The sequence below is a fragment of the Macaca nemestrina genome, chromosome 2 (genome assembly GCF_043159975.1).
Source record: "Macaca nemestrina isolate mMacNem1 chromosome 2, mMacNem.hap1, whole genome shotgun sequence".
In the NCBI taxonomy this organism is placed as follows: domain Eukaryota; kingdom Metazoa; phylum Chordata; class Mammalia; order Primates; family Cercopithecidae; genus Macaca; species Macaca nemestrina.
In genome coordinates, this window is record NC_092126.1 from 58,685,917 (window position 1) to 58,700,394 (window position 14,478).

Consider the following 14,478-nt stretch of genomic DNA (forward strand, 5'->3'; position numbering starts at 1 on the left):
ATAAATAGCACTTTTAGGTAACGATTTAAGCTGATAGTGTTTATTTTCTTTTTTGCTTGTTTTGCTTAGTTTGATTTTTCATTTTACCCCGTAGGTTTTACTCAGTGGTGGAGTAGACTCAACAGTTTGTACAGCTTTGCTAAATCGTGCTTTGAACCAAGATCAAGTCATTGCTGTACACATTGATAATGGCTTTATGAGAAAACGAGAAAGCCAGTCTGTTGAAGAGGCCCTCAAAAAGCTTGGAATTCAGGTCAAAGGTATTGAAGAACCCCAGAAAAGTTAACTTACATGTTAGGACTTGTGTAATCAAATCTAGTCTTACGGTTTAAGTGAGCACAATTACAGTTTTCTCAGTATGCCAAGGTTGAAAATGCTTTTCATTTTTACAATTACTCTGGTGTAAGAGAGGTCTCAGTATAAATTTTTAAACTATTGATTCTGCTAATTTTATACATAGATTGATAAGTTAACATTTTCCAGCTACTGTTCAGTTCTCTTCTAGTCATTCGCTATTAAAATTATCTTTTCCTGGCCAGGCGCGGTGGCTCACGCCTGTAATCCCAGCACTTAGGGAGATCAAGGTGGGTGGCTCACCTGAGGTCAGGAGTTTGAGACCAGCCTGGCCAACATGATGAAACCCCATCTCTACTAAAAATACAAGGAATTAGCCAGGCTTGGTGGTGGGCGCCTGTGATCCCAGCTACTCGAGAGACTGAGGCAGGAGAATCTCTGGAACCTGGGAGCTGGAGGTTGCAGTGAGCAGAGATCACGCTGCTGCACTCCAGCCTGGGCAACAAGAGCGAAATTCCATCTCAAAAAAAAGAAAAAGAAATTATCTTTTCCCACTCTATTTCATGATATTTATATAGCACGAGGCTACCCAAACCCTCCTCAGGTGTGGATATACAGATTATTTTGCAAACAGGAAAGCTTATTGTGGGAGAGGTGAAGATTCTATAGTTACTTTTTTTTTTTTTAAAGGGCCACTAATAAATTTCTTAGTCCTTAATAACATTTACTTTTGTAGATACCTTTTATACTTTTTAAAAACAAGGTGCAATTGATAGTTATAATGAAATGAGGTCAGTAGTTTAATGATACAAGTTATTGTACATATTATTGAATTAATTGGAATTGATACCAAAAGTCTGAATAAAATGAAGACTTGTAGGTAAGCATGATGTGAATATGAATCTATTTCTTTGAAACTTCTCTAAAATAACAGTAAAAGCACAAAACAGTGTAATACCATAAGGATGAGGGATAGAGAAGATGATAGCAGACAGATGCTTTCAATAAAATGTTGGGAAGTAGAAAGCAGATGGGTAGAGGTGGATTTTCTCTGTTTAAGCTAGGGAGGTCTCTCCCAGCATCCTGGGAAGGTCCCCAATGGTATCTTCACATGGTCATATGTTTTTGTCAAATTTGCAAGTAAGATATTTTGATAATTTGTAGTTGTTTATTTTCTTTCAACTCTTAACTTGTTCTCTGTTAGGTGGTGCTGGAATGGCCGTGGGCATTTTGAGATCAGGCTAAGACAAAGATGAGCTGGGGATGTGCTTAGTATGGGTTTAGAGGTATATATGTGATTTGCAATTATTTCTGTGTATAGTTAAGTACTTGGTAGCCATCCCAGTATAACTTAAGATTTTTAATATCTTATTTGTTCTGTTTCTTGAAGGAGGCCTTCAAATTGTAAAACTTGGATCTGTCCCTGGTAACTGACATAGCAGAATGAAGGAATTCACAACCTTGGGGTGGGGTGGGAAGGAAGCCAACAAAAAGCAAGCTGATTTGTGCTGTAGACTTCTGAGGAGGCTCAGGAATTTGAATCATTGGGTTCTTTTTGGGTCATTGGTCTGTGGGTTAGCCTAAAATGGATTAAATATCTGAGAAGCAGATCCTTTTCCTTAGCACAGGAGCAAACTGCACTCTCCTTCCCCATCAGAACATTGTGGATATATTCTCTAGAAAGGCTAAACAAGAGAGGTTCTGGACTTGAGCCTACTAATACCAGGCATAGTTGAGGGTGGAGGTAAGACTCTACATTAAGAACAGGATGAAGTAAAAGTCTCTATCCTGAATGGCAACTCCCTTTTGCTACCACTTCTTCTGTTCAACTGCCAGAATGCCAATAGGCAGGAGAGTAGATACGTCTTCTCTGGATAGTTGACCAGGTTCAGGAAAGACCTACAAATTCACTGGGTTTTCCACAATGAAATAGCAAGCTGCCCTGTCATCTTACAGTGAAGGCCTCCAGTAGCTAAGTTTTATTAGCAAATAGAGATCTTAGTCAGTTTTTAGTTTCCTGTCGTTAAATAAAAAGCCAAGGATTGTTAAACGTGTGTTCATAAATATCAGTTTTACAAGACACTAGTGTGTGATTCCAAACGACTTTGATTCTGTTTAGGAACCAGTGCTTTTGATTCCTTTGGGGCTATGCTTCTTGCTGTGGCGTTTGCTTGTTGCTCTGATGAAGCACTGAACAGAGGGAAAATAATCGGCATAATTTTATTTTTTTTTTGTGGAGTCTTGTTCTGTTGCCCATGCCAGAATGCAGTGGCACGACTTCGGCTCACTGCAACCTCTGCCTCCGAGGTTTAACCAATTCTCTTGCCTCAGCCTCCGAGTAGCTGGGATTACAGACATGTGCTACTACACCCAGCTAATTTTTGTGTTTTTAATAGAGATGTGGTTTTGCCATTTTGGCCAGGCTGGTCTCACATTCGTGACCTCAAGTGATCCACCCAACTTGACCTCCCAAAGTGTTGGTATTACAGGCGTGAGCCACCGTGCCAGTCCTAATCAGCATAATTTGTGATGTCATGGCCCTAGATCTAAATGCCAGGAGATTCTCACAGAAACAACATTTAATGAGTGCCTGTATCTGAATTCTTTTACTCAGGATGTATTGATAGTTTTTTTTTTTTTTTTTTTTTAAATTATTTATTTATTTATTTATTTTTTTGAGATGGAGTCTCGCTCTGTCGCCCAGGCTGGATTGCGGTGGCACGATCTCGGCTCACTGCAAGCTCCGCCTCCTGGGTTCACGCCATTCTCCTGCCTCAGCCTTCCCAGTAGCTGGGACTACAGGTGCCCGCCACCACACCTGGCTAACTTTTTTGTATTTTTAGTAGAGATGGGATTTCACCATGTTAGCCAGGATGGTCTCGATCTCCTGAGCTCGTGATCTGCCTGCCTCGGCCTCCCAAAGTGCTGGGATTACAGGTGTGAGCCATCAGGCCTGGCCAGTAATTCTTGAACATTGATAGTTTATTGAAATTTGTAGGCAGATTTAGGGGAGATCAAAGGAACCATGGACTGTTCTTTAGCCTGGAAAAGAAATAAACTTTTCTTTCTGTAGTTTGACTTGTTATTTTTGATTAAAAAAACATGTTATACCAATTTCAAATGCTTCTCCCCTTTCCTCTAGTGATAAATGCTGCTCATTCTTTCTACAATGGAACAACAACCCTACCAATATCAGATGAAGATAGAACCCCACGGAAAAGAATTAGCAAAACGTTAAATATGACCACAAGTCCTGAAGAGAAAAGAAAAATCATTGGGGATACTTTTGTTAAGGTACCTTTGTTTTTAATATCCTCAACATGTACTGTTTTTGATGTGAATCTTTGTATTTGTTTTTCCTTGTCACTATATCAAATAACCAAATTTGCTAATTTTTTCCTTTTTCTTATGTGGCTGAGAGTTTTACTGTATATTGTCATTATATTGACCAGTAGAAACTGTTTTATGTTTGTTTGTTTGTTTGTTTTATGAGACGGAGTCTCGATGTGTCACCAGGCTGGGCTGGAGTGCAGTGGCACAATCTCGGCTCACTGCAACCTCTTCCTCCTGGGTTCAAGTGATGATTCTCCTGCCTCAGCCTCCTGAGTAGCTGGGACTACAGGTGTGCACCATCATGCCCAGCTAACTTTTGTACTTTTAGTAGAGACGGGGTTTCACCATGTTGACCAGGATGGTCTTGATCTCCTGACCTCATGATCCGCCCGCCTCAGCCTCCCAAACCTGGGATTACAGGTGTGAGCCACCATGCCCAGCCAACTGTTTTATGTTTTAATAAACATGTTTGCTTACATTGCCAGACTGTTATTTTAACTTTTTAAGAATAGATGTCTTCAGCTGATCATAGACTTTAATTCATTGGTTATCTCAATGGCTAATTTCAAGCTCTTGAATGGAATGTTCACATACCTATGTTTTGTTTTTTGGAGGCGGAGTTTTGCTCTTTGTCACCCAGGCTGGAGTACAATGGAGCGATCTCGGTTCACTGCAACCTCTGCCTCCTGGGTTCAGGCGGTTCTCCTGCCTCAGCCTCTGGAGTAGCTGGGATTACAGGCATGCACCACTATGCCCAGCTATTTATTTTTATTTTTATTTTTTATTCTTTTTGAGATGGAATCTCGCTCTGCCTCCGAGGCTGGAGTGCAGTGGCGCAATCTCTGTTCACTGCAAATTTCGCCTCCAGAGTTCAAGCGATTCTCCTGCCTCAGCCTCCTGAGTAGCTGGGATTATAGGCGTGTGCCACCACGCCTGGCTAATTTTTGTATTTTTAGTAGAGACGGGGTTTCACCATGTTGGTCAGGCTGGTCTCAAACTCCTGACCTCATGATCCACCTGCCTTGTCCTCCCAAAGTGCTGTGATTACAGGCGTGAGCCACCATGCCTGGCTGCTAATTTTGTATATTTAGTAGAGATGGGGTTTCATCATGTTGGCCAGGCTGGTCTCGAACTCCTGGCCTCAAGTGATGCGCTCCACTCAGCCTCCCAAAGTGCTGGGATTACAGGCATGAGCCACTGTGCTTGGCCTCACGTACCTTTTTGAATCATGTTAAAGGACACGTTCATAAAGGAGTTTATTTTGGGGCTTGGTGGATTTTATTTTCTGGTCAGTATTTCTAAAGGACTCTAGGAGATTTAGCTGAAAGTATAAACTTTTGCTTTTAAAAAAATTTTTCTCTTACAAGGCTGTTTTACTCCCGTTGATTATAGATTGCCAATGAAGTAATTGGGGAAATGAACTTGAAACCAGAGGAGGTTTTCCTTGCCCAAGGTACTTTACGGCCTGATCTAATTGAAAGTGCATCCCTTGTTGCAAGTGGCAAAGCTGAACTCATCAAAACCCATCACAATGACACAGAGCTCATCAGAAAGTTGAGAGAGGAGGTAAAAGTTTATGAGAACTTTTTCATACAGTAGATACATGGAAGGTCTCCCTTTCTTCCCTCCTCTTCCCTCCTATTATTTACAGAGTTGCACAGCCATCACCACATCTAATTTTAGAACATTTTCATTACCCTAAAAAGGAACCTTATACCCATTAGCAGTCACTCCTTGTTCTACCTGTTGTCATTGTCATCCTGCCCCCACTCCCCAGCTCTTCCTTTCCTCCTTTCTTGCCAGCCCTAGGCAATTACCAACCAATAATTTATTTCTGTTTCTATAGATTTTCTTATTTTGGACATTTTATATACATGGAATTGTACAATATGTGGTCTTTTTTTTTTTTTTTTTGAGACGGAGTCTCGCCCTGTCACCCAGGCCGGAGTGCAGTGGCGCGATCTGGGCTCACTGCAAGCTCTGCCTCCTGGTTTCATGCCATTCTCCTGCCTCAGCCTCCCGAGTAGCTGGGACTATAGGCGCCCGCCACCACGCCCAGCTAATTTTTTTGTATTTTTAGTACAGGCGGGGTTTCACTGTGTTAGTCATGATGGTCTCGATCTCCTGACCTCATGATCTGCCCGCCTTGGCCTCCCAAAGTGCTGGAATTACAGGCGTGACCCACTGCGCCCAGCCAATATGTGGTCTTTTATGACTAGCTTCTTTTACTTACCGTAATGTTTTCAAGGTTCATCCATGTTGCTGAATGTATCAGAACTTTATTCCTATTGCCAGATAATATTCCATCTTATGGGTATAATGCATTGTATTTATCCATTGATCAGTTGATAGGCTTTTGGGTTATTTCTACTTTTTGGCTGTTGTAAATAATGCTGCTATGAATACTGGTCATAAGTTTTTGTGGATATGTGTTTTTATTTCTTTTGGTATATGCCTGGGAGTGGAATTGTTAGGTCTTAAGGTTTAACATTTTGATTAATTGCCAAACTATTATTTGAAATGACGATGCAATTTTACATTCCCACTAGAAACGTATGAGATTAAAATTTTTCCACATCCTCACCAAGACTTGTTGTTATCTCTTTTCTTATTGTAAAAAACACAAAATCACATAACATAAAGTTTACCATCTTAACTCTGTTTTGTGTTTATTTTTTTTTAAGACAGAGTCTCACTCTATTGCCCAGGCTGGAGAGCAGTCATGTGACCTTGGCTCACAGCAACCTCTGCCTCCTGGTTCAAGCAATTCTCCTGTCTCAGCCTCCCAAGTAGCTGGGATTACAGGCGTGTGCCACCAGGCCTGGCTAATTTTGTATTTTTAGTAGAGATGGGGTTTCACTATGTTGGCCAGGCTGGTCTTGAACTCCTGGCCTCAGGTGATCCACCCACCTCTGCCTCCCAAAGTACTGGGATTACAGGTGCGAGCCACTGCGTCCAGCCTCATCTTAACTATTTTAAAGTATAAGGTTCAGTAGTGTTAGGTGTATTCACATTGTTGTAAAACAGATCTTCAGAACTTTTCATCTTGCAAAACAAACTCTATACCGTTAAAAAACAACTCTCCCTTTTTTCTGGCCCCCACCCTCTGGTAACCACCATTCTGCTTTCTGTTTCTATGTTTCACTACTTTAAATACCTCATATAGGTGAAATCATACAGTATTGCCTTTTTGTGACTTGCTTATTTCACTTAGCATAATGTCCTTAAGGTTCATTCATGTTGTAGCATGTGACAGAATTTCCTTCTTTTTTAAGACTGAATAATGGGCCAGGTGCAGTGGCTCATGCCTAGTGCTTTGGGAGGCTGAGGCGGGTGGATCAGCTGAGGTCAGGAGTTCGAGACCAGCTGGTCAACACAGTGAAACCCTATCTTTACTAAGAATACAAAAATTAGCCAGGCGTGGTGGTGGGCATCTGTAATGCCAGCTACTTGGGAGGCTGAGGCAGGAGAATTGCTTGAACCCTGGAGGTTCAAGATTGCCAAGATTGCCATTGCACTCTAGCCTGGGCATTAAGAGTGAAACTCCATCTCAAAAACAAAAAAACAGACTGAGTAATATACTACTATAAGTATATACCACGTTTTGCTTATCCATTTTTGTTTATCTTTTGGATATATGCCCAGAATTGGGATTGTTGGATCATATGGTAGTTCTGTTTTTAATTTTTTTGAGGAAACTGTTGTCCATAGCAATTGCACCATTTTACAATCCAACCAAAAGTACGTAAGGACTCCAGTTTTTCCAAATGCTTACATTTGTTATTTTCTATTTTTTTATGGATGTGTTATCTGACTTTAAAAAATTTTAGTCATCTGGCCCAGCACAGTGGCTCGTATCTGTGATCCCAGCACTTTGGGAGGCCAAGGCAGATGGATCACTTGAAGCCAGGAATTCGAGACCAGTCTGGCCAACATGGTGAAACCCTGTCTCTACTAAAAATACAAAAAAATTAGCCAGGTTTGGTGGTGCATGCCTGTAGTTCCAGCTACTCTGGAGGCTGAGGCAGGAGAATTGCTTGAACCTGGGAGGCAGAGGTTGCAGTGAGCCGAGATTGTGCCACTGCACTCCCACCTGAGCAACGGAGTGAGACTCCGTCTTAAAAAAAAGTAAATAAAAATGTTAGTCATCCTAGTGTATATGAAGTGGTGTTTTGATTTGCATTTCCCTAATAGCTCATGATGTTGAGCATTTTTCCATGTTCTTGCCTATTGGCCATTTGTGTATCTTGGAGAAATGTCTATTCATATCCTTTGTTCCCTTTTTAAAAAAAAAATTATTTTAAGTTCAAGGGTATAAGTGTAGTTACATAGGTAACTGTAACTTGTTACATAGGTAAACTTGTGTCATAGGGGTTTGTTATACAGATTATTTCATCACCCAGGTATTAAGCCTAGTACCCATTAGCTTTGCTTATTTTTTAATTGACTTATTGATCTTTTTATTACTGAGTTGTAAATGTTCTTTATATATTCTGGTTACAAATCTTTTATCAGATATATGATTTGCAAATGTTTTCTCTAGTTCTGTGAGTTGTCTTTTCATTTTCTCAGTGATAGTATTTGGAGAATTTTAATTTTGGAACACTAGTATATTTTCTAATTGCTTTGTGTTCTAATGAGAACTAGATCAGAGATGATGGATTGGTTTACCCTGATTTACTTATATCTAAAAAGTTTATGTTTAAAATGTGCTTCAAAGAGAAATAATAGCACTAAAATATTCATCTAATTCCTTATAGGCATTTAGGAATAAATACTTTAAAAGATGCATTTTTAGTAATAATCTGTTAGTGTTAAGAGAAATGGTAACAGGAAAAGCCAATAATTTATTACCCTTTGTTTGTCATGTCATCTTGGTTACTAATTTGTATTGGTTGGCTTCTTTCCTCCCTGTAGGGAAAAGTAATAGAACCTCTGAAAGATTTTCATAAAGATGAAGTGAGAATTTTGGGCAGAGAACTTGGACTTCCAGAAGAGTTAGTTTCCAGGCATCCATTTCCAGGTAAAAATTAGAATTGAATTTTGTTTGATTCATCTTTTTTTTTTTTTTTTTTTTTCTTTTGAGACAGAGTCTCGCTCTGTCACCCAGGCTGGAGTGCAGTGGCGCGATCTCGGCTCACTGCAAGCTCCACCTTCCGGGTTCACGCCATTCTCCTGCCTCAGCCTCCCGAATAGCTAGAACTACAGGTGCCCACCACCATGCCCGGCTAATTTTTTTTTGTATTTTAGTAGAGACAGGGTTTCACCGTGTTAGCCAGGATGGTCTCAATCTCCTGACCTCGTGATCTGCCCACCTCGGCCTCCCAAAGTGCTGGGATTACAGGCGTGAACCACTGCGCCCGGCCTGATTCATCTTTAGACCTTCATGTTGAAGAAAAATCAATTCATACTATTCTGAAATAATCTGTCATCTCAGGGAATATGTAACATGAGAGAAAGGAAAGGATGGTTAGGGAATAATTGAAATCTTTTGAGTATCTACTGTATTTACTTCATTTTATTAAATACTCATTTTCCATTGTCTTTGCATTTCAGTGTTACATTATCCTTGGGAGTTTGGCATCTGTTGTTGCCATCAGATGAGAAAACCAAGACATAAGGATATTTTAATAACATTGCCACACAGTCCTAGTAGTAGAGCTAGGATTTGTTATATTCTTTGTACCATACCATAGTCTTTTCCATGGAAGATGTGAGGATTTAAACTTAGCTCTTTAAAATCCTTGTCCTATGTCTGACTTGTTTGAATGGATGAACCACTTCTTCTTGGCACAATGTAACTAATTCCTGAACAAATAATACTCCATTTGCTGTCATATAGAAAAAAATTAGAGGTGATACTTGTTTAAAGTTAGGACTGCAGGTCTTAACCTGTTTTTGTTACTATTTCTTGAGAGGTTGGGCAAGTCTGTACCTCAGGTTCTAGCTCACTGTAATAGTGATTAGGGGATGATTTGGGAGAATGACCTAATCGAATTGAAAAACAGAATAATAGCCAACATTTCTTGAGTACTCTATGTGCTAGGCACTCTGCTAAATACTTTTATTGTCTTATTTAATCTTCACAGTGGAAACTAGTATTATCCTGTTTTACAGATGAAGAAACTTAGGGAAAGCAACTAATTTGCCAAAAGTTATGCAGATTGAAAGGAGTGGAGCCAGAATTATATCCCCAATAATTTTTAGCTCTGAGTTTATACTCTTAATGATCATATTGCCTCCATAAACAGCTTTACAAATGTGTAACCTATGTGGTGATTAGCACTTGTTCTCAAATCTAGTAATCAGATTGAGATCTTTAGTCCCTAACCTGCATGCTGGCAAAGAATGGTCTGTGGACTGGCGTGTGGCTCATGCCTGTACCCCTGAGTCTACTAAAAATACAAAAGTTAGCCAGGTGTGGTGGCAGGCACCTGTAATTCCAGCTACTCGGGAGACTAAGGCAGGAGAATCGCTTGAACCCAGGAGGCGGAGGTTGCTGTGAGCCGAGATTATACCACGGCACTCCAACCTCGGCAACAGAGCACGACTCCATCTTGAAAAAAAAAAAAAACATGGTCTGTGAATGTAATGGAGGGAAGCCAAGTGTTCTATGTCCTTGGTCATTATTTCATCTAGACTCACTTGATGTTTTAAAAATCTACCCTGTTGGCCGGGCGCGGTGGCTCACGCCTGTAATCCCAGCACTTTGGGAGGCCGAGGCGGGCGGATCACAAGGTCAGGACATCGAGACCATCCTGGCTAACACAGTGAAACCCCGTCTCTACTAAAGAATACAAAAAATTAGCTGGGCGTAGTGGCGGGCGCCTATAGTCCCAGCTGCTCGGGAGGCTGAGGCAGGAGAATGGCGTGAACCCAGGAGGTGGAGGTTGCAGTGAGCCGAGATTGTGCCACTGCACCCCAGCCTGGGCGACAGACCAAGACTCCGTCTCAAAAAAAAAAAAATAAATAAAAATAAAAAATAAAAATCTACTTTGTATGTTGAGTTGTCTGTTATGTAAGATTTCATTAGCAAAAATTGTTTTGCTACTTTAAAAACTATCTTAAATATGCTGTTTATTCTAAAGGTAAAGAATGGACTAGGAAATTAAAGGACATAGCTGAGGTTTTGCCTACAACTAGGCATCTCAAGTGATGCCTCTTCTGTTGTAGTAAAGCAGCAGAATCCAGTTTTTCATACGTCTATGCACACCTTGTGTTTTTACAAACTTTTAAGTATTTCGTAAAACGGAAGTCGAGTGCAGTGACTCATGCCTGTAATTCCAGCACTTCAGGAAGCCTAGGCGGGCGGATCACTTGAGGTCAGGAGTTCCAGACCAGCCTGGCCAACGCAGTGAAACCCAGTCTCTACTAAAAATACAAGAAATTAGCTGGGCATGGTTGTGCATGCCTGTACTAGGTACTACTGGTGGCTGCTAGGGGAGGGTAAGGCAGGAGAATCTCTTGAACTCGGGAGGTGGAAGTTGCAGTGAGCTCAAATTGTGCCACTGCCCTTCAGCCTGGGTGATAGAATGAGAGTCTGTCAAAATAAAATAAAATAGAAATACTAGTTCAGATTTTTTGGTATTAAAAACTCACATTATTTATTTGATTATATATATATTTTAACAGTATGATACCATTCCTAAAATCAGATTGATAGTCGAAGTTGGATGATGAGTAAGGTGGTTAATTATACTGTTCTCTTTATGTATATGTTGGAAAATTCCCTTATTAAAAACTTTGAATAGATTGGCACATATGTTATAAACTAAAAATATTAACTGGATAATTTTGTGATACTTAATACATGGACTGTAAAAATAGGATAGGCCAAGTGCAGTCAGTGGCTCACGCCTATAATTCCAGCATTTCCAGAAGCTGAGCTTCTGGAGTTCAAGACCAGTCTGAACAGCATAGTGAAACCCCTGCCTTTACTGAAAAAATTAGCCAGGCACGGCTGCGTGTGCTTGTAATCCCAGCTATTTAGGAGGCTGAGGTGGGAGGACTGCTTGAGCTCAGGAATTTGACGCTGCAGTCAGCAATAATTGCACCACTGCACTCCAGCCTTGGTGACAGAGCAAGACTCTATCTCTTAAAAAGAGAGACAGGAATGATAGGGAGAGAATTAAACATGTTGTCTTATTTGAGCCTCACAATGGAAACTAGGATAGTATTATCCTGTTTTATAGATGAAGAAACTTAGGGACAGAGACTAACATGCCGAAAAGTTATGCAGACTAAAAAGTGTGCATAACTTAAATGTTGCGGCATTCTAAATGTTACAACATTTTTAGAATGTTGAAGCATTCTAAAGAATGCTGAGTTGAATGGGAAACTAATAGCTACACTTGGATACTTATGATGGCAGATGGATTTTAATTTTGGAAAGGTTTTATATTTTGAAAATAGTGGCATTTTTATATTAGATTTTTATATTGGAAATATAACATTAATGTTAAATACTTACTCTTACCTTTAGGTCCTGGCCTGGCAATCAGAGTTATATGTGCTGAAGAACCTTATATTTGTAAGGACTTTCCTGAAACCAACAATATTTTGAAAATAGTAGCTGATTTTTCTGCAAGTGTTAAAAAGGTAATATTTGATACAGCTAATCATTACAAGAAATTGAATGGATTCTTACTATATACCAGCATTTATAATGAATTTTTTAGGGTTTTATTATTTGAAAATTTGGAGCAATGTAACCTTTGAAATGACTGTGGAGAAAGTATTCCACGGATATTCTTATATATACATTTTTCCTTCCAGCGAAACAAGACTGGATATCCTGAGTCTCTAAAAATGTCAGATAAAGTATTTTAAAGCACTGTCTTATGTGTATTGCAAGAAAGTAAGGGAAATCCTTTGAGTCAGGAATTTACTGGGAGCATCATTTCAAGAAACCAAAGCTGTCTGCTCCTCTGAGGACAGCTTCAAATCCTGTGTGGTCTAGGATTTGGGTTTTAACAATTTCATTTATGTACAGGTGTCTGAGTATGAGACTGGGTCCAAGAAGGGCCAGAGATTGGATCAGATATCTTCACGCTATGCAACACTTTAGCTCCAAATTGAAGATGAATGGAAAAGTTCCCCAGTCTACTTTATTCTACAGATGTGGGGTTTTAATTTATGTAATGTGTGTGGTCTGAAAATTGCAACATAAGAATTTTAAAGTGGATCTCGGTTGGTAGTGCTTATGGGAGTTAGGCAAGGAGCAATACAGATTCTCTTTAGAACATCTTCACCTAGGTCCCAAAGGATTCTCATAGATAGAATTCCAACAAATATGAGGTTATAATAAAAAATATAAATCACATATAGAAGTATGGCACCATGAATGAGAAGGGAAAAAACTGTCAGAACAAGACCCTCAGGACTTTACTGGAATTAACAAGCAATATGTAAAGTAAATAGAAATAAGCTCTTGATAATAAGAATAATGTATAAGAGACTACTAAAAATAACTGGGCAGATTTGAAAATAAGTTCTGGGAATGAAAATAGTAACTGAAAAACAGCTTAAAGACAGAATTAATGAACTAAAAGAAAGTTGTTTAGAGATTATCCAGAAATTAGTACAAATCATCATAAAGAAAATACAGGTACAGAAGGTTAAGATAGAAGGATAAGGCAAGTGCTAACATATGTCCAGAAGGAAATAATAGACAAAAATGTATTAATTCCTCCACACTGGTAAAAGACATGATGGCTCAGATTCAGGAAACGTAACACATCTCAAGCAGAATAAAGGGAAATAATTTGACACCTAGTAAGCATATCTTAGAGAAATTAAAGACTGCCAAAGACAGAGCAGCTGCAGAGAACAGATCAATTACCTACCCAGGAAATTATACTGAAATAGTAAAGGTAAGACTTCAAAATGCTAAGAGAAAATAATTAACTGTAGTGAACAGTTGAACTGTCTTTTAAAAACAAGGGCAAAATAAAGTTATTTTGAGATTACATAGAATTTACTACTAATAGTCCCTTGCTTTTGAAGTATACTATTCTTGATATAAAGCCCTAGAATTTAATTGGTCTGAGATGGGACCTGAGCATCCCAAGTAATTTGTGCAGTTAGGGTTGAGAACTTTTTTTTTTTTTTTTTTTTTTTTTGAGATGGAGTTTTGCTCTTGTTGCCCAGGCTAAAGTGCAATAGCACGATCTCGGCTCGCTGCAACCTCCGTCTCCCAGGTTCAAGTCATTCTCCTGCCTCAGCCTCCTGAGTAGCTGGGATTACAGGCATGTGCCATCACTCCTGGCTACTTTTGTATTTTCAGTAGAGATGGGGTTTCTCCATGTTGGTCAGGCTGGTCTCGAACTCCCGACCTCAGGTGATCCACCCGCCTCGGCCTCCCAAAGTGCTGGGATTACAGGTGTGAGCCACTGCGCCCGGCTGAGAACCATTGTTTTAAAGAACTGACTTCAGGAGAAACAGCAGGATACCAGGAGAAAGTCGTGAGTACAAGAAGGAATGCTAAGCAAAGAAAATGGTAAATGAGTAAAACTGAAACAAACATGGACTGTATAAAATGATAAAAATAATTATAAAATTGGGAGTAGAGGTAAAAATGATACCTACTTGTTCTTGTTTATTAGAAAATATGTAACAATGTTTAGCAGAAGTAACATGTAAGCCACAAAGGGATTGATTTGAGCTAAGGAATTCAAAGATGCCTGTATTATTTGCCAGAAGGACAGAAGATTGATTATCTTTTAAGTATCCTTGTTAACACTTAAGGGCAACTACTGCAAGAATAGAAATAGAGGATTTAACTTCAAAATTGGTAAAGAGGAAATAAATGAGCTGGGAGAAATCACCAGTTCAAAAGACAACAAAAAGGAG

General features: G+C 39.6%; 1 protein-coding gene across 3 annotated transcripts in view; it reads left to right on the forward strand.

The window, feature by feature from the left end:
- Positions 1-14,478, forward strand: part of LOC105488600 (guanine monophosphate synthase) — a 73,291-nt gene that overhangs the window by 46,783 nt on the left and 12,030 nt on the right. For all 3 annotated transcript variants that reach the window (XM_071091127.1, XM_071091126.1, XM_071091128.1), the window contains exons 7-11: positions 95-260; positions 3,437-3,588; positions 5,020-5,193; positions 8,545-8,650; positions 12,110-12,225. In XM_071091127.1, the coding sequence (XP_070947228.1) occupies positions 95-260; positions 3,437-3,588; positions 5,020-5,193; positions 8,545-8,650; positions 12,110-12,225 (714 nt within the window). The remainder of the gene's footprint in view (positions 1-94; positions 261-3,436; positions 3,589-5,019; positions 5,194-8,544; positions 8,651-12,109; positions 12,226-14,478) is intronic.